This window comes from Prionailurus viverrinus, chromosome A2, assembly GCF_022837055.1.
Source record: "Prionailurus viverrinus isolate Anna chromosome A2, UM_Priviv_1.0, whole genome shotgun sequence".
Lineage (NCBI taxonomy): Eukaryota > Metazoa > Chordata > Mammalia > Carnivora > Felidae > Prionailurus > Prionailurus viverrinus.
Genome location: NC_062562.1, coordinates 139,281,652 through 139,299,982, shown reverse-complemented (window position 1 = coordinate 139,299,982; position 18,331 = coordinate 139,281,652). Strand labels below are relative to the sequence as shown.

Genomic DNA, 18,331 nt, shown 5'->3' with positions numbered 1-18,331 from the left:
CAGAAATTCAAATTATGACATCTGTCCAAGGCATTTGCCAGAAAGCCACTGGAAGACCACTGAAGCATAGATGAGCTAAATTAGACCGGTTAGGGATGAAATAGATTTGGGCATTTCTTCACACAGTTAAAAAATTTTAAATGGTAGTAACTAGACTTATCATGGGGGTCATTTCATAAGGTATAAAAATACTGAATCACTAGGATATTTATCTGAAACTAAGAAGGTACTGTATGTCAATTATACTTCAACTAAAAAGAACATATCATCTCCAAATACAGTTTTACTTCTTAAAAAAATGGTTGAAATGATCCTCAATTGAATTCAATCCAAAACACATTTATCAAGAGCTGATTATATTCAAGGAATTATCTTCATCTAACTTTGACTACCGAATATCAACAAATGAACGTCTTTAAATGTAAGATGGCTGATCAAACAATGAGTTCATTTAAGTTATGTCTCAACTAGACAAAATAAGACTTTTGACAAGTCTTCCTGCCGGAAGTCACAAATCACTCTAGCAATACATTTTCGTCAAAGCAGTCTGTTCTGATCACAGGTATAAAGAATCTCCAGACGTCATAAAGAAGTTACAGATATGAGAGCTTCCTCTCTGCTGGATAGCTAGAATGGATAAAGGGATAAATCGTGACTTTTTACTGTAAGAGCCAAATTTAAATTTATGACATTTCTTGCCGTTAATCTATATGACCTGTGCATAAAGACAGCCATGGGCCCATTTGACCAAAATTTACAGTTAGAATGTTCATGTAAGAGTTCCAGTCATGGATTCATGGATAAAACTGGAGGGTTTTGTAATTGAATTGAAAGCATTTTAAGGGAAGAAGTTGTTGAATAAAATATGGCTTAAAATCGGATTTATTATATTCACCAAGAAAATTGACACTGCTTTAGCAGCAACTTATTTTTTTAAGAGAGAAAGAGTGAGCACGTGCAAGTGTGGGGTGGAGGGGGAGGAGGAAGAGGCAGAGAGAGAATCTTAAGCAGGCTCCACGCCCAGTGCTGCCCAACGCAGGGGGCTCAGTCTCAGGACCCTGGGATCATGACCTGAGTTGAAATCATGAGTCAGACACTCAACTGACTAAGCCACCCAGACCCAGGCACCTCTAAATGCTTGTTTTAAAACGGAATCAAAGGATATAGTAAACAAATGTTACATTTGCTATTGATTTTCTTTCCTGTTTTCTATGTTCCCCTCACTTTTTTTTTTGAGAGACAGCGAGTGAGCAAGAGAGAGAGGAAGTGGGGGGTAGGGGCAGAAGGATAGGGAAAGCTAGAATCCTAACAGGCTCATCGCTCAGTGTGGAGCCCGTCAAGGAGCTTGATTTCACCACCTGGGGATCACAACCTGAGCCGAAATCCAGAACTGCACGTTCAACCAACTGAGCCACCCAGGCGCCCCTCTTCCCCTCAGTTTTAAATTTGAACATCCTTTGGAAACACCTAACACTTACATTTTAAATTGTTTTTATTGTATAGAAGGAGATCTTAGAAAAAAATTTACTTTACAAAGTATCTATTTTTCATTATTTCTCAAACTTGCATTTCTTGATATTTTTCAAGTCTCCCTAAAGCTCTGGCAGGTAAAATATCTCAGCAGCAAACCTAATTGGAAATAAATGAGCTCATAGTTATAGCTGTTATTACTTTCATACTTCCACTAACTGCCAGAATATTCTATAAGTGGCCACTGATAACCGGTTTAGTAGGTTTGCCTCACTGCACAGTGCATAAATCACGACTGATTTAACTAAGTAATTCAGCCTTTGAGTCAAGGACTCAGTACACACACACACACACACACACACACACACACACACACAATTGTGTTTCCACAGAATTTAAAGCCAGTAAAACTTTGATGTCACATAGTCAGGCTTCAGAGTGGATCTTGGTCCTGTCTTCCACATTAGCATTGAGAACTGTTTCCGCATATTTTTCACATCTAAAACTATCAGGAGGAAGCAGTTTTGGAGGATGGTCAAGTGATTTAACAGATAAGTAAAATCTATTTGTTTTAGCTGAAGCAACAAGCACTTCACTTGAAAGGTAAATAGACACTCCCTTGTTTTCAGAAATCTAGCCATAGCATCCTGTATAACTTTGACCTCGTAAGGAAATAATCGCTCTCTGGAACATTAACCCAGGAAGCTGTACTACCTCCCTGTGAGAGCTGATAACGGTATTGTCCAGAGTAATCAGGCAAGATCTTGAAAAGACAAATTCCAAGGAGAGGATAAAAATGACAAGAACTGCATGCTTTCCAGTGCTACATCTACTGCTTGCTTCTGTCCTGCAGACGCGACAAGGATATGAGTAAGAAACAAACTAGTGAATAAAGCATGAAAATCTAAAGAGAACCAAATCACAAAGAGCTTTCTTTTCTCGTGCTTTACCTTCAAGAAATACAGTAGTCTCCCATTATCCACGGGGGGGTCTGTTTCAAGACTCCCCGTGGATGCTTGAAACCACGGATACTATTGCACTCTGTATGTACTGGTTTTTTCTTACACATACACACCTAAGATAAAGTTTAATTTGTAAATTAGGCACAGTAAGAGATTAACAACAGTAACTAATAATAAAGTAGAACAGTTGTAACAGTGGGCTGTATTAAAAGTTATGTGAGTGTGATCTCTCTCTCTCTGTCTCTCTCTCTGTCTCTCTCAAAATGTCTTCTTGTGCTGTACTCACCCTGCTTCTTGTGATGATGTGAGATGATAAAATGCTTGTGAGGGAGGAGGTGAGGTGAATGACATAGGCACGTGATGTAGGGTTAGGCTACTATTGCCCTTCTGCTGATTCATCAGAAGGAGGATCATCTGCTTCCAGAAGCCATTGGTGGCGGGGAACAGAAATTGCGAAAAGCAAAACTGCGGGTAAGGGGAGATTACTGTAGGTAAAAAGTGTTTTATTTCTACCAGTCATTTCTACTGGGGCTAGGAGAAGTGATGCTTAAATAAAGAAGAAAAAAGGGGGGGGTACTTCAAAAGGACAAATAATAAAAATCTGTGTGAAGGGGATTGTGCAAGCCGTTTTGAACTGGTCTGTCCAGGGGTGGCAACGGTCAGGATGACTGGAGTGTGGTCAGGATGACTGGAGTGTGCCAGAGGCTCCTTTGAGGGGACAGAATGGAGGAAAGTATTTTTGTTTTCCTCCTGCCTCTCCCCTGTGATCCCCTGTAAAATCCACCCCAGGACTCAGGCTGCTTAATTCTGGGGTGATTATGTCCTGCTCAGGTGAAGACTTGATGAGAAGTGTGAGATTGTAACACATCTCATATTCACTCCTCCACTCTATTGTCTCTCAAACCTCAAGTCTGATGGATTATAATGGAGAGAAGTGCTTCCTCCCAAGGCTTTATTTACTTCCTAAGGGTTTAGGGAGTAAAATTCTGACCAGAGAAACCACCTGCAAGAGTGGCAGCAGAGAGAATTGATTGAAAGTGGTTTTTGTGACGCCTGGAACTCATTCTGTGCCATCTCCTTGGGGACACCTACAGGACTGACCTTCCCCAAAGATCAGACCCGTTGGAATACAGAGTATCTGCAGGAGCACTTCAGCTCAAAGAACAAAACAGGGACACATGAAAAGTACAGCTACCTCCAGTAGGGGGCAAGCAAAGTAAAAGTAAGGCAACAAAGTAAAAGACACATACATTGCTACTAAAACTAATAATAGACTCAGGACCCTGTGGTGCAATGGATAGAACAGTGACTTCTCAAACTAATGGACTAGGAATTTTTAAAAAGCATGATTAATATACTCAAGGAAATAATACATTCAAGGAAGACAGGAGCAAAATCAAATGTGAAAAAGAAATGATAAAGAATCAAGAGGAAATAAAATAAGAAATAAATTGGTGTAAGTAAAAATATGCATACTTCTTAAGGGGTTTCTCCACATGAAATGAAGGGGTCAAAATCTGGACAACAGAAGAAAGGAAGAAAAAACAGTGAGCAAAAATTTGCAAGCAATGATGAAAACACATTTTCCAGAATTAAGGAGTAAAGACTTCAGGCCCAAATTGGAAACACTCAGTAAGTAGAGAAACAAATAGGGGAGGGTGTCGTTAAGCAATTTGGCGAGCTAATTCCTATCTTACACGAGTTGTTCCAAAAAAATTGAAAAAGAGTGAAAGTTATCTAGTCCTATTTTATCCAGTAATCGCAACTCTAAACATCAGGTAAGAGAAATATAAGAAAATACAATTATAGGTCCATATCATTTATGAACATAGATATAAAAATCGTAACTAAACAAATCCAACACATTATTGCAAAATAGTCCCAGATAATCACATAGGTTTCATCTCAGTGATGCAAGGAGGTTTTATTAAAAGAAAATCTAGCGATGTAATATACCACAAAAATAAACCTGTGGAGGAAAAAATCATATAATTTTATTAATGCAGGAAAAAGCATTTATAAAGTTCAAAATCTTTTTATGGTGAAGACTCCTAGCTAACTAAAAACAAAAGGGAACTTATTTAACTTTGTAAAGTTTATAAATCCGTCTCTCTCAAAATTACGCTCTAAAAAGGTTTACAAAGGAAATCATGTGATGTCTGGGATTTGTTTCAAAATAAACTGTTGTCTGGGAAGGGGAGTGGAGAGGGTGCAGATGAAACAAAATTATCCATATATTGCAATCGTTGTAACACACTGATGGATACTTTGTGGTTATTTATATTATCCTCCCTACTTTGGCAGGAATTATAAAAATTAAAGACCAAAACCTACTGCAAGCATTTTACTTAAGAGAGAAGCTTCAGCTACACTCCTTTTAAGATGAAGAACAATCTGAGAACACTTAACTCTCATTTCTACCCTTAAAGAAAGTACTGGAGGTTCTGACCAAAATTAGTAAAGGGAAAGAAAGAAAGAGAAAAGATATATAAGAATTAAAAAGGAGATTAAGGAGCAGCCGGGTGCCTCAGTCGGTTAAGTGTCCGACTTCAGTTTAGGTCACGATCTCGAGGTTTGTGAGTTTGAGCCCTGCATCCGGCTCTGTGCTGACAGCTCAGAGATTGGAGCCTGCTTTGGATTCTGTGTCTCCCTCTGTTTCTGGCCCTCCCTTTCTCACACTCTGTCTCCCTCTCAAAAATAAACCTTAAAAAAATTATTTTTTAAAAAGGAAATTAACATGACTTTATTTGCAGATAAAATAACCATCTGTCTTAAAAACTCAAACCTAATGATACTGGTGATAAAATTATTGACACAAGTTTACCAAATACAAGTTCAACTTCAAAAATAGTATTTCTCTATCCTAGCAATAACCAACTACACAATACAATGTCAAAAAGCATATCAACAAATATTCTAAGGAATCTAGAAATAAACATAAGAACATACAAGATCTTTCTAGAGAAAATATTTTAAACTCCAATAAAGGAAAAACAAAATGATCTGACTCAAGAGACAATATTACAAATATAATAATAATATTATTATTCAAAAATTAATCTATAAATTTTATGTGATTATATATTGAAATTACTGGAGGATCTTAAAATATACTTGAGTGCTAAAATATTTATGAGGAAATAAATGTCTACACCATAGTTAATTTGATTTTGAAAAGAAAAAGTAGAAGGAGCAACCTCCCTGCCAGGTGTTAAGATGTATGTACACCGTCAAAATAATAAAACAAGTGGGCCAACTGGAACAGAACAGAGAGCTCAGAGGCAGCTCCATATACAAATAGGAACTTATACAATAAAAGTGATATTATTGTTATGGGAAATGATGAGTTTTTAGCCCATGAAAATTGATTATATAGAAAAAAATTCTGGATCAAAGGTGACCTCTAGTTGAATAAAATATTTGTATGTCCTGGAAAAATTATAAAGGTAATAGAAGAAAATGAAGAAGCCCACCCCTGTGACTTAAAGATAAGAAACAACTTCTGGAACTAAATCTCCAAAGCAGAAATTATAGGGAAAGTTTAATTTGATGAATCAATTGAAGATTTCTGATCAACAAAGGATACCAAGGATAAAGTTAACCGATGACAAACTGAGCCATTTGAGAGAGTAAGATACTACTGTTCACCTGTTGCAAGCTGGAAAGGTTAAGTGTTGGGCAGGTTGTTGGGACATGGAAAGACTGATAATGGCACAGGAACTGGCACAGGCGTTCTGGAGGGTAAGCTGGCTTTACTGAATTCTATCAAATGAACCCATAGCTGACGACCTAGCAAGTCCAATGATAGGTATATGTTTTCCAGAACAAATAGATTCAGGTTCATTAAGAGTCTAATACAAGAATTTGTACATTTGCAGCACTATTTGGATTAGTCGAGAGTTGGAACAATCAAGGTGTCTCTCACTGGAACGCTGGTTAAGTGAAGTGTAACGCAATACATCATGGAATACAGTTAATCAGTGCAAAGTAACACAGGAGGTGGACACATAACAACGTGGGTGTTTCCTTCCCGAAAATATGTAGTGCTTCACATAAAAAAGTTAGAAGAAAAAAATCTCTAATACAATACAATTTACGTAAATTAAAAGCACATATATGCATAACAAAACAAAACTGCATTTTTACAATAACCTAAACAAAAAGATACACATTAAATCATTGTAATGCTGCCCCAAGGAATTGCATGGGGAATAGGGATGAGATGGATTATATAAATAGATGTGGGAGTCTTGCACTGATGGCTAATGGCAAATTCTACAAGAACAGGATTTTGGACTGGGCTCCGTAAACATTTGTTGAATGCGTGAATGTGACATGAATTTAGTGATATGATTCTTTTATCTCTCAGTACCTGAGTTCCAAAAATTAGGTTGCATCATTTGAAACTGCAATTTTTTGTAAGTCAAGAATGGCCACATACTAGCAATTTCATATAATTCAACCTAATATAAACAGAAATCTGAAAATAATTAAAGGTACTTAGGTAAAAATAAATAGCCACTGTGAAGACTGGTAGGAGATAACGCGAAAGACAAACCAAATTTGATGCTACTTTTTCATAATTAACTAAAAAACACCTATGTTGATATAGTTACGATAATTGTTCTTTAAGTAAAGTATCTTATGACTTAAGTCATCAACACTATTTCCCTCAAATGTCAGCCATCTATTTTACTAAGGAATACGGCATTTGCACCTTTTATCATGCTGATCCTTTTTTTTTAATTGACAATATTTAAATGAGCCATTTAAACATTTTTCACCATTGGAAGATTTTCCAGAATTTACAATGTAGTTTATGTAAGATAAATTCTGAAAAAAATCAGGTTCAGTTACTTCTGACTCTCTTGAAGCTATGAAAGGCATTGCACATTCTTTTTAAAAACAACAACAACATTTTATTATGATTGAGATACAAAAAGCTGTACCTATTTAACATATTCAATCTGATGAGTTTGGAGATAACTACACCCATGAATCCATCCTCACAATCAAGCCATAACATATCTATCCCATCCAAATTTTACCTCCCACCCATGTGTATGTATGTATGTGTGTACGTACCTATATATTATGTATTATTTAGCGATAAGGACACTTAACATAAGATCTACTCTCTTAGCAAATCTTATTAACTGCAGGCATTATGCTATACGTAGAACTCTAGGTCATACTGATCCTGCATAACTGAAACTTTGTACCAGTTGACCAACATTTTCTCATCTCCCCTTTTCCCCCCACCCCTGGTAACTACCATTCTATTTTCTCTCTGCTTTTCTGAGTTTGACAATTTTATTTCTATTTTTTATAATGTTTATTTATTTTTGAGAGAGAGAGAAAGAAAGAGCACAAGCAGAGGAAGGATGGGGGGTGGGGCGGGAGGCAGGGAGAGAATCCCAAGCAGGCTCCACTCTGTTAGCACAGAGCTGGACGCGAGGCTCAGTCTCACAAACCGTGAGATTATGACCTGAGCTGAAATAAAGAGTTGGATGCTTAGACAACTGAACCACCCAGGTGCCCTGTGTTTGCAAAGTTAGATTGTTATATAAGTAGGATCATGTAGTATTTGTTCTTTGAAGGAATTTTTGATTTTACAGAAATAATTGTTCAGAGGACAGGTAAGACAAAACAGGAAGAAATTGAAAGAACACACAAACCAAAGCACTTGAGTGTTCTTTCAATTTCTTCCTATTTCCTCTTAACTGTCCTCTGAATGATTATTTCTGTAAAGTTGGAAACTTCTTAAAATTTACCCAATATGTTGTCGCTACACCTTATTTTCAACTGAGGCAACCTGACTTACCTTTTATAACTAAATTTTTGGGGAGTTATTATTAAGTGCTTCCCAGAAAACTTTCTCATCATGCTTTATATCATGACTTACTATCTTAGGCACACTTGAGAGCTTTGTTTTTCACTTAGGAAATATTCCATATTGACTACTGTGACAAAATAGGTATTTTGCTTCCTAAGAATGAAGAAAAAAACATAAGGGAAAAGTAATATTTTCATTTGTTGCAATGAGTATATTTTTCTTAAATAAGTGGAAAGTCAAGAAAACAGAATACAGCCGAGAATTAGCTTTGTAATGGGTCAAAGAATTGAACTAAAAAGATGAATTGAGAAAACAAGATGTAACTTTTGTGATCCCTAGTGAATTAAGCTGCTTCCAGTTCATTTTTGAGCCTGCGCCTATTAAATGAAAATCTCCACTTGCAGCAATAAAATGATGCAATCTTTGTTCAATGGGATTTGATAATCATAAAGGTCAGAGAAAGGCAGTTCAACTCACTTTACTTATCTTTAATATACTTTGAATGAAATAACAGCTTCGATGGAATTTTACCTTGACAGTGAAGCGTTTTTTCTTTGGTGGATTCCAAACTGCGCCAGTTGAATGAATGAATGCACGCAAAGGGCTTAAAGATGTCACCAACACATATGCTTTAAGAATCACAGACAGTTCTTCAGCTCTAAAGATTGTTTCATGTGGAGCAAGGACTGTTGTTTGATTCCTAAAAAATAAAACAGCATAGCTAATGCTCCATAACTTAGGGTATGTAATTTGTAAATTACCTCGAAGCTTTGTACACTCATCTATCCTTTGTTGGACCTCAGCCTTCCATGTGTGGGTTTCCTTCAGCAATCCCACTGCTCATTAGCATCACTACAGGTACATATACAGGTACAGAGAGAGAGAGGACTGATAAGAGTTCTCCACTCTGGTAGATTTAATTAAAATAATTTTTTTTTGAAAGAAAGGTAGGAAAATACCTAAAATGAGGTTTAAAGATTTCAAAGATGTACATTGGTCATGTATGTACCATCACTACAAAAGTGATACAAATTATAGTTTAGGGAACAGTGAAACCTGACATTTTCCAGTCCTGCCCTCGATTGCCTTTGCTCTACCTTCTCCTTGACAAGAGATACTATTATATTTCTCAGTAGTAGACAGGTCACCAAAATATGCCAACATACATTCCCCACTAGTTTGATTCTACCCAATAACCATCACCACAGATAATTCTGGATTAATTTAAAGCACAGAGCATGAAGTAAACACTTCAGTCTACAAAGGAAAATTAACACTAATACTTTGTGATGAAACAAATATACTTTCCTCATAAAAGATACCAAAATGTTTAGCTATTTGCTTTTTGCATGATGTTTCTATGTTTCATATCTAAGTTTAATCAATGAACAGACTATGCTATTTCAACCTTTGAAGTCTTAGGTAAACAGAGGTGCATAGGATTCTTCAATAAATACTGTTAACTGTGGAAATACTACCTAATAATTATAAAATTAGATGAGGTAAACTATTCTGTCTCTTGGATAAGATAATGAAAATCTCTTAATTTTTCACTATAATCTATCTACATTGAAAAATCATTTTCCTGGAGGAAACTTAAATAACTTGGTACCCTGCAGTTGCTTTCTTAGATCATAAGGGCCATAAAAAATATATTAACTAGAAAAAAAATCATTCAGCCATACTCATAGACCAGGGCAATGTCATTTGAGTACAAAATGGAAGTTAAAATTTTATAGTTTCACATTGTCAAGGTTTCAAATTCAATTTCCATTAATGTAACTTCCTAGATAAGAGTCCTATTTACCCAAATGTTTATTTTTTGGCAGGAGAGGTTTGAATTAGTCTAGGAGAAAATCAATGATGGTGTTCTTTATTAAGAAGAGATAGCTGAAATTTTATGTAATAGAACCTAATCATTCAAACATGTAATACCCCCTCGATATCTTCAGGAGTTTTCTCTTGTTAGCTGTCTCCAAAAATGCATGCTGGATAGAACAATTCAAAATGATTAGCTTACAGCTGTTCACGTTGCCAGTCCCATGGTTTCCACATATGTGGCTTCACTGTTTTTAAAAGGTCACTCAGAGTACTCTGCTTTAACTGTATGCTCTGATCCAGACACACAGAGGGGCTCACCACAAGTCGCAATTCTGAAAAAATTCAAAAGAGCACAAAACAGTCATTTTATCATTTCTTTTTGGAATTGCTTCCAAAATAGTGTTTGCTGTGTTCAAATACAGGGCCCATGGGAAATATGCAACCAATTTTTTCTCCATTCTTAATCAAAGTTAGATTCATTAAATCATGGATGTTTAGAAAAGCCTTTGTTTTGTAGTTTATTGTCTTACAACAAAACAGGAAAACAATTGTAATAATTGATTTCAAATTTTCTTGCTCAGAAGGGAGGTAGATATGATGTCTCCAACTGACCTCACTGAGCAGATCTATTCTCCCCACATGTTAGAGGTGCACTCTTAATATGGGGAAGATGGCTGCAGGGGCAGCCTCTGTTTGTGAGGAGAATATTACATGGCTGACTTGAGTAGATTTCCTGGCAGTGCAGTCCGTCATGTGCTAGAGTCTGTCATGCTTCATGATATTGGTAAAGTCAACAATAGTGCTTTATTATTTTATAAAATATTATTTAATAGTTTTTTGAAGTATATAAAACTGAAGACCAACAATAATGACTTCAAAATACTCACTGGTATTTAAAAAAAATAAATGTATTGGATGTACATGGTTAGAGAAAGCAAACTGTATAGAAAGCTATCCAGATTGGAAAAACAAAACAAACAAAAAACTCAGAAGCACCCAGCAATCCACCCCTAACCAGAGCCTCTCTCTGCCAAAGCCAATGCTTTACATACTCACCTTTGAAGTCCAAAGAAGCACCCAATGGGTAAGATGCATATGGCTCTTCAATATGTAAATTGATATAAATATCAGTATATCTACATTACTTATACTTGTAGATGTTTCTGCTTTTTAAATGATCCAAAGGAGACATTATAGTAGTTCCCCTCATCTGTAGCTTCACTTTCCTCAGTTTTAGTTACCTGTGGTCAACCCTAGCCAAGAAGCAAATGATCCTCCTTCCAACGTACCATCAGAAAGAAGGTCAGCAATAGCCTAATGTTATGTCACGGTGCCTATGTCATTCACCTCACTTCATATCATCATATTGGTATTTTATCATCTCACATCATCACAAAAAGGATAAATGCAATACAATAAAGTATTTTGGGAGAGACCACATTCACATAACTTTTATTACAGTCCAGTTATAACTGTTCTTTTTTATTATTAGTTATCGTTGTTAATCTCTTACTGTGCCTAATTCATAAAATAAACTTTATCTTAGGTGTGCATGTATAAGAAAAAACATAGTACGGATAGGATTTGGTAATGTCTGTGGTTTCTGCACAGGGGGTCCTGGGATATATTCCCTAGAGATAAGGGGGGATTACTGTATAATCTAGGTCTATATCTAGCATATTAACCTACCAATCCATCCCAGAATCCTTTCCATATCAGCATACATATAGAATTACATTAGACTTCTCAATGGCTTGGGGTGTGCTGTTAAATGAATGCACATTTAATTTAATCATTCTTATTGTTGTGTATTCAGATTCGTTTTGTAATGTTTGTCTTCTGTTATTTCAAAAATACCGCAATGAATGCTCTTATCCATCTATTTAGGTATACTTTTACGAGTTTATCTAGGGGCAAATTCCAATCTGTATGCGTAATAGTCAGATCAACGAATAAACGCATTGTAAATTTGATAGCTATTACTGAATTGCCTTCGTTGTCCACATTCCCATTCTCTCCAACAGCATTTGAGAGTTGTTGTTTCCTTACTGCCAGGTCACAGTGATTTATTTTTAAATTATACAATTTATCTAGCTCTCAAAATGGAACAAAGCCTTTAAATTATTTTTCCCCCTTGTGCACGTTTCATCAATACTAACATAGTCTAATTTAAAACACTTCACACTCTTAAGTAAAAGTCAGCAGAAGTCAAGCTGTTCAATGTATTCCCATATCTCATTATTTAGCACAGTGTGATCTTTCTCAAAAAATGATAGCCTACTTGGAAGGCTTCCTTATTAATGAAGTTCTAATACATCATAATAAAAGAAATACTCAAATTGCTTGTTTCTGGAGGTGGCAAATGAAGAGTCATTAAGGTAATTTCTTTTCTTGGGAATCGCAACTTAAAAAAGAGTTGAACTGTTTCTATAATCCTTTACATTTGCAGCAAGGAAACGTGTTTTCTTTCTTTCTTTCTTTCTTTTTTTTTTTTACTGAATAATCCTTTTTAGAGTTTATTACTAGGATAAGTTTTGTCTCTCCAGAAGAGCTAATTTGTGGTCTTCTTTTGTATAATATGAGAACAGTGTAATTTACTCCGATTTCCTTTTTATCCTTACTGCCAGGAAGCACAGCATTGATTTGAAGCCCAGGCAGAGCTGACTTTGAAGAAGCTACCCCTATTAAGTGTTTTACCAAGACAGCAGCTCACTGATTTTCAGGAAGTAGTAGTCAGCAAATATGTCAAAAAATAAACAATTTTATGTCACCCACTTTTGGCTTAGTTCAAGTGGAAGAGCCTATAGCATGGAGCTAAAGGAATCCAATACAGGAATTGTCAAGAATATGTCAGATTTCCACATCAGCCCCTGAAACTGTGGTTGAACAGTAGAATTTAATATTGATTAAAGTAATTTTTACCCTTTGTGAAATATATATAACTTTCCATTATCTTATTCCAGGTTTGGAGGCTACTCTTAATGATTCTAACCCCCTTCCCTGCAAAAAAAAACCCAAAAAAACAACTCTAAGTAGATGTTCTCTGACATCAAAAATCATTTCCATTTCCCTTAATTATAGCTAAAAAGTAAAAATAAGCTCCATTAATACCTATAAAAGCTGCAACTACATTTTATGGAACTATATAAATAATTGTGGAAATCTTAAATATCCTAGGTTCTTACTTAACAGAGTCAAAGAATTGTCTGTAGTCACTCTTCCTTCCATCTTTCATTTGGCCTATCTATCAAGGGCTCTCTCAACAAACTGATCCAATCCACTTGTTTTAATATTCCATTCCCTCCTTCTCCCTTGACCCCCCCAACACACGCAGAAACCTAGAAATCCTCCATAAACGATGCCAAAACTAGCTTCTGTTTTGGGGGAAAAATTGGGAGATGAGTCTCTGTGATGTAGTCTTTCATATGGCCTTGTAATTCATTAGCACATATTTATTATTTCCAGAAAATAATTAAAGATGGAGGGTCTAGCATGTGTCTTTAGTGCTTTCCTATCCCACCCTATGAGGACTAAATGAATAAGCAGATACAGATACGAAATATCATACATTTTTATTTATTGACTACTCTTATCTTATTTTAAGGAGCTCTGAAGCTTATAACTTTACCTCTTACCCAGAGGAAAAATGAACTTTTTTTGAAGGCTGCTTTTCTCTGCCTTCTAATAATCTGGTTACTGATATAGCCAAGTACTGAATACCCGATGAGTGTGGTGCAGTTTTAAGAAAAGAAAGATTAAACCAGAACCACAAGACCTGGGTTTTCATTTTGATTCTTACCAACCAATGCTTCATGGGCATGTGACAATGTCAAGGAATCTTCTAGAATCCAGAATATGATTCCCCATAAATCTCCTGATTGTCCCACATCACTAAACACAATGCTGATGCATAACAAGTGCTCAGTAAATGTTTGTTCTAGCAACGAGCTAGTTCGGAAGGTAGGAGGACTAAGCCAATGTGTACTTGGAGAACAAAATGGTATCCCAATGTATTAAAAATATTTTAATTTTTTCCCTTGCTTATGGCATATAATTATATATATCATAGGCAAAGACTAAACACTGTAAAACTAGCAAAGATTAGCAGCCAAATTTATACTGTATTTGATTTAATGTTTTGCCCAGAGCTCATAATTAATAAAAAAGTAATAGTTGGAAAACGTAATTATATTTCATAAATGTTTGAGTATTGTCTTGCATTTCATATTAGGAAGCTAAACTTAGCCAGTATTTTATTTTAAAACTTCCAATGAAGATAAAAGGTCTTAATTAATAATTGACAATTAGTTTTGAGATTAGAAGTATACATAAATACCATTTGTGGGTATATTAATTGTTCTTCCTACCCAAAGATATTTACAAGTCTTAGTCCTTAGCCTAGCCTGCAGGTATAAGCTATGCAAATATACCCTCAAAACTTATATACATAACAAATATGAATTAATATACGCAAAACTAACTTCATAGCCAGGAAGTCACTCTGGATCTGCACCCTGGGAGAAAATGAATGGATGGCAGAGTCAAAGGGGTAAGTGAAGAGACTATTAATGGAGAAACTATTACAGAAAGGACTGTTAAACAAATGAGAGGAGGGTTAAGAGAAAACAATAGGTAGTGAAGCTCCTGGCGCTTACCTCCCCTAGCTCAGGAGGGCAGGGATTATAGAACCAAACAAAGAGCATAAGTGTGGGAGAGGACACTGAGCATGCGCTTTGGTCACAGGTAGAAGGACACAAGTACTTCCAAGCCAGGGCCTGGCAGGAAAGCAGGTTGGGGATAAATATCCCAAAGCTCTCTCCTCCTGAACTCTGATCTCCTGCAGAAGCCAGGGGACAAGGGAGCCCTGTTGATTAGTCTGCAGTGGACAGTTTCCTGGGGAAGGGTCTAGAGTAGAAGGGCAAATGGAGAATATCCAACGCAAACCCTGTATTTGGAAAATACAAATTTTGGCCCTCGTTTTCTCCTTACTAACCACATGTCCTGGAGAAACAATTATATGATATGTGTGTTTGTGTGTGTGTGCACGCACATGTGGGAAGAGTAAGAGAGAAATAATATTAGCTTTGATCTTGAAAGCCTTTGTACATGGCAGCAGGGCATGTCTTAAGATGAATCATATGAAATTACCTTTTGTTAGTAAAAACATGGCTGAACATTGATCAAATATCAGCAATTCATAATGTGTCTTTTACCACAATGTGATGCCTATTGGAAGAAAGCAAGAGAGTACATAAACCTACCACCTGTGAAAGAAGGTTCCAGTGGCTAGAATGTCTACGGGCAGGAATGACAAAAGAGTGCATTGGTTAGTTTTATGTGTCAGTTTGACTGGGCCAAGGGATACCCAGAGAGCTTCTTAAACATTATGGGTGTGTCTGTGAGGGTGTGTTCAGAAGAGATCAGCATTTGAATTGGTGGAATGAGTAAAAGCAGATAGCTCTCCCAGAGGTGGTTGGGCAGTAACCAATCTATTGAGGGCCTGAACAGAACAAAAAGGCAGAGGAAGGTTGAATTTGCTCTCTGCCTGATTGATTGAGCTGTGACATTAATCTTCTCCTGCCCTTAGAACACTTGGTTCTCAGGCCTTCAGACTCAGACTGGATTCTAACCATTGGCTGTCTATATCATCAGTCTTCCTGTGTCTCCATCTTGCCGATGGCAGATCATGGGACTTCTCAACTTCCAGAATCATGTGAGCCAATACCTTACAATAAATTTCTTTATCTCCTACTCTCCCAATAAACACATAAATGATAGATAGAGAGATGATATATAGATAGATAGATAGATAGGTAGATAGATAGATAGACAGACAGATATTAGAGATCTTATTATCTGTTTCCCTGGAAAACCCTGACTAATACAAGGGGCTATCTTGAAATCATTCAATGACTATTTGGTACGTGCTCTGAAAACAACAGGAGTGTAGCCCATCTGCCAGTTCCTAAAAGAGAACAAATATCCTCATCTCTGAATCTGTTTCCTCTTTTGCATGATGATGAAAAAGACAGCAGCAAGCACAGTGGGTACTAAACAAATATTTGCTGAATGAACAACTAAGTGATTTCTAAGGTCTTTTACAATTCTAAATTTCTGTGATCCTAGGTGAAAAGTTATGTTATAATTTTTAATATATGCTATATATGACCCAATGGAATAGATAAGTCGCAAAAGTCCAAGGGCCAGGGCTGGAATATGGCCCCTCTGTGAATTCAGGTATATTCCAGGAATCCTGAGTGCTTCACAAGGTCAGCCAGGTGCCATTTTTATTTGTGTGAGCCCCAACAGACAACATAGGAGAGACTGTTTCTGAATCTCCTTTGAGCTCCTACCTTCTGAGAAAGTATCTGGGGAATATCAACCACCCTTTCATTTCTTGAGCCCTGTACAAACTGGAGAGGAAACACACCACTAGATACCTTCAAGTTCACCAACTTGTTGACTCGTTGGCAGTTAGAGAGGAGGGATTCTTTTAAGTATTAAGTACTTCAGAGGGAATTCTCAGTTTACTGGACAGTGAGCTCTATGAAGTCAGGAATTCGGGTTTTCTCTTTCCATAACATATCTAGTGCCAAACACACAGGCTGGCACTTAACGTAGGAGCTCAATATATCTCTGCTTAATAAGTGAATGCTAATGTCTTCTCACCAAATAGCTATAGATATGTGCACTGGCCCTAGGAAAGGGGGCTGAAATGTAAAGAATGAGTCATTTAGCCGCTGAGCAGTTTTACTAGGGTTGTATGGTGTAACTTTTTGTTCATGACCTAGGATATTAGCATAACATGGACAAGAATTGGTTTTCTCTGTCCACCTCAATGTGTATCTGTTAGAGTAGCACGATGTGTTACGACCCTATCAGAGACGTTGCAACAATACTGAGGAGGCTCCAGTGAAGAACCAGAGATGGACACCATGAGAGGAACTATCAAAGGCCAAGAGGTCTAATATCAGCAAAGCCCCCTGGAAACCACAGCAAGCATAGAAAACCATGGAAGAGAATGTCATAAGCAGACTTCTAAGAAGAAGGCTGCCCCTTACAGGGACACCAGATAAGAGAGGGATTTGGGGACCAAGGTTGAATCTGTTTCCCCAAGGAAACTGAACCTGGGCCTGGGAAGACATGGATGAAACCAATAAAAATGCATGTTCTGCTTTGTCTAGGATGTTGCAATATAGTTGCTGCCCAGTAACTTTTTTCAAAAATATTTTACAAATAATATTCCAAAGAAATTTATTTTAAAAATCCTGATTCTTGTTTATTAATGGATTCCTATTCATAAGTATGACCATGAACAAATTCCTTAACTTTTCTGAGTTCAATATCTTTATCTGGAAAATGAGAATTGTAACAGTAGTGACAAGAAGAAGAACGTACCTCATACGGATACTGACAGAATTAAATATAAAATGTTCTTTAAAGTGCTTTGCACAGCACCTGGAATATATTAAATCCTAAAAAAATGTCATAGAACTACTTCTAGTAGTAGTTTAATATAATCCTTTCCTATAACCTAGGAAACCTGTTTATAACTGGAAAATTTCAAAGTGTAACTAAAGTGTTATTTCTTTTGAATTTACTCAGCACTAAGGGCTCATCACTGATATCAGACAAAGACTAATAAATCCTCTTTTACATGATTATGAAACGTGACATTTGACATTAGTTGCTTCAGAACAAAGCAGGAAATATGTGATATGCACAGATGCATAGACCAAAACAAAACACAGCATCTTTACTTGAAGTAGCCTGTGAAGACACACTGGTTTTAGTGACTTTCCTCAAGTTTAGCATTGCAATATCATCCCAGCAAAGCAGTTAATTTCCTGTTGTTTCACTTATTTAAAGGAGTTCTATATTAAGGCTAGGTCTCTGTGAATGGAGTAAGCCTAGCACTGACCCAGTTTTGCAATAGTGATGTCTATTCTTCTCTATTTTGTTCAGGAAGATAACTTTTTCACCCACAACCACCACAACTAACTCTTAGTCAATAGAACTAGCTCTTGGTCAACAAATCTATGACACATAGACAAAAGTCCTTGGACTATTTCAGACCTGCACTTGAGTTTGAATGGTATAATTTGAGGATCTATGTGCTCCAAATACATCAATTCCTTAATTCACTTTTACTTTCATTTTATGAGAGTGGAATCATTAATACATAATGCTAACCTTAAGCTAAGCAACTTGCATAAAGTGTCCACCAACTAATCAGTCAATT

General features: G+C 36.5%; 1 protein-coding gene across 7 annotated transcripts in view; it reads right to left on the bottom strand.

Annotated features, from left to right (window-relative positions):
• CPED1 (cadherin like and PC-esterase domain containing 1) overlaps window positions 1-18,331 on the bottom strand; it is a 268,599-nt gene that overhangs the window by 161,987 nt on the left and 88,281 nt on the right. For all 7 annotated transcript variants that reach the window (XR_007150228.1, XM_047849268.1, XM_047849265.1 and 4 more), the window contains 2 exons: window positions 10,289-10,421; window positions 8,800-8,968 (listed from right to left, as the gene is read on the bottom strand). Coding sequence is in view for 6 of the 7 variants with exons in the window: in XM_047849268.1 (XP_047705224.1) it covers window positions 8,800-8,968; window positions 10,289-10,421 (302 nt within the window). In the remaining variant the exon portion in view is untranslated. The remainder of the gene's footprint in view (window positions 1-8,799; window positions 8,969-10,288; window positions 10,422-18,331) is intronic.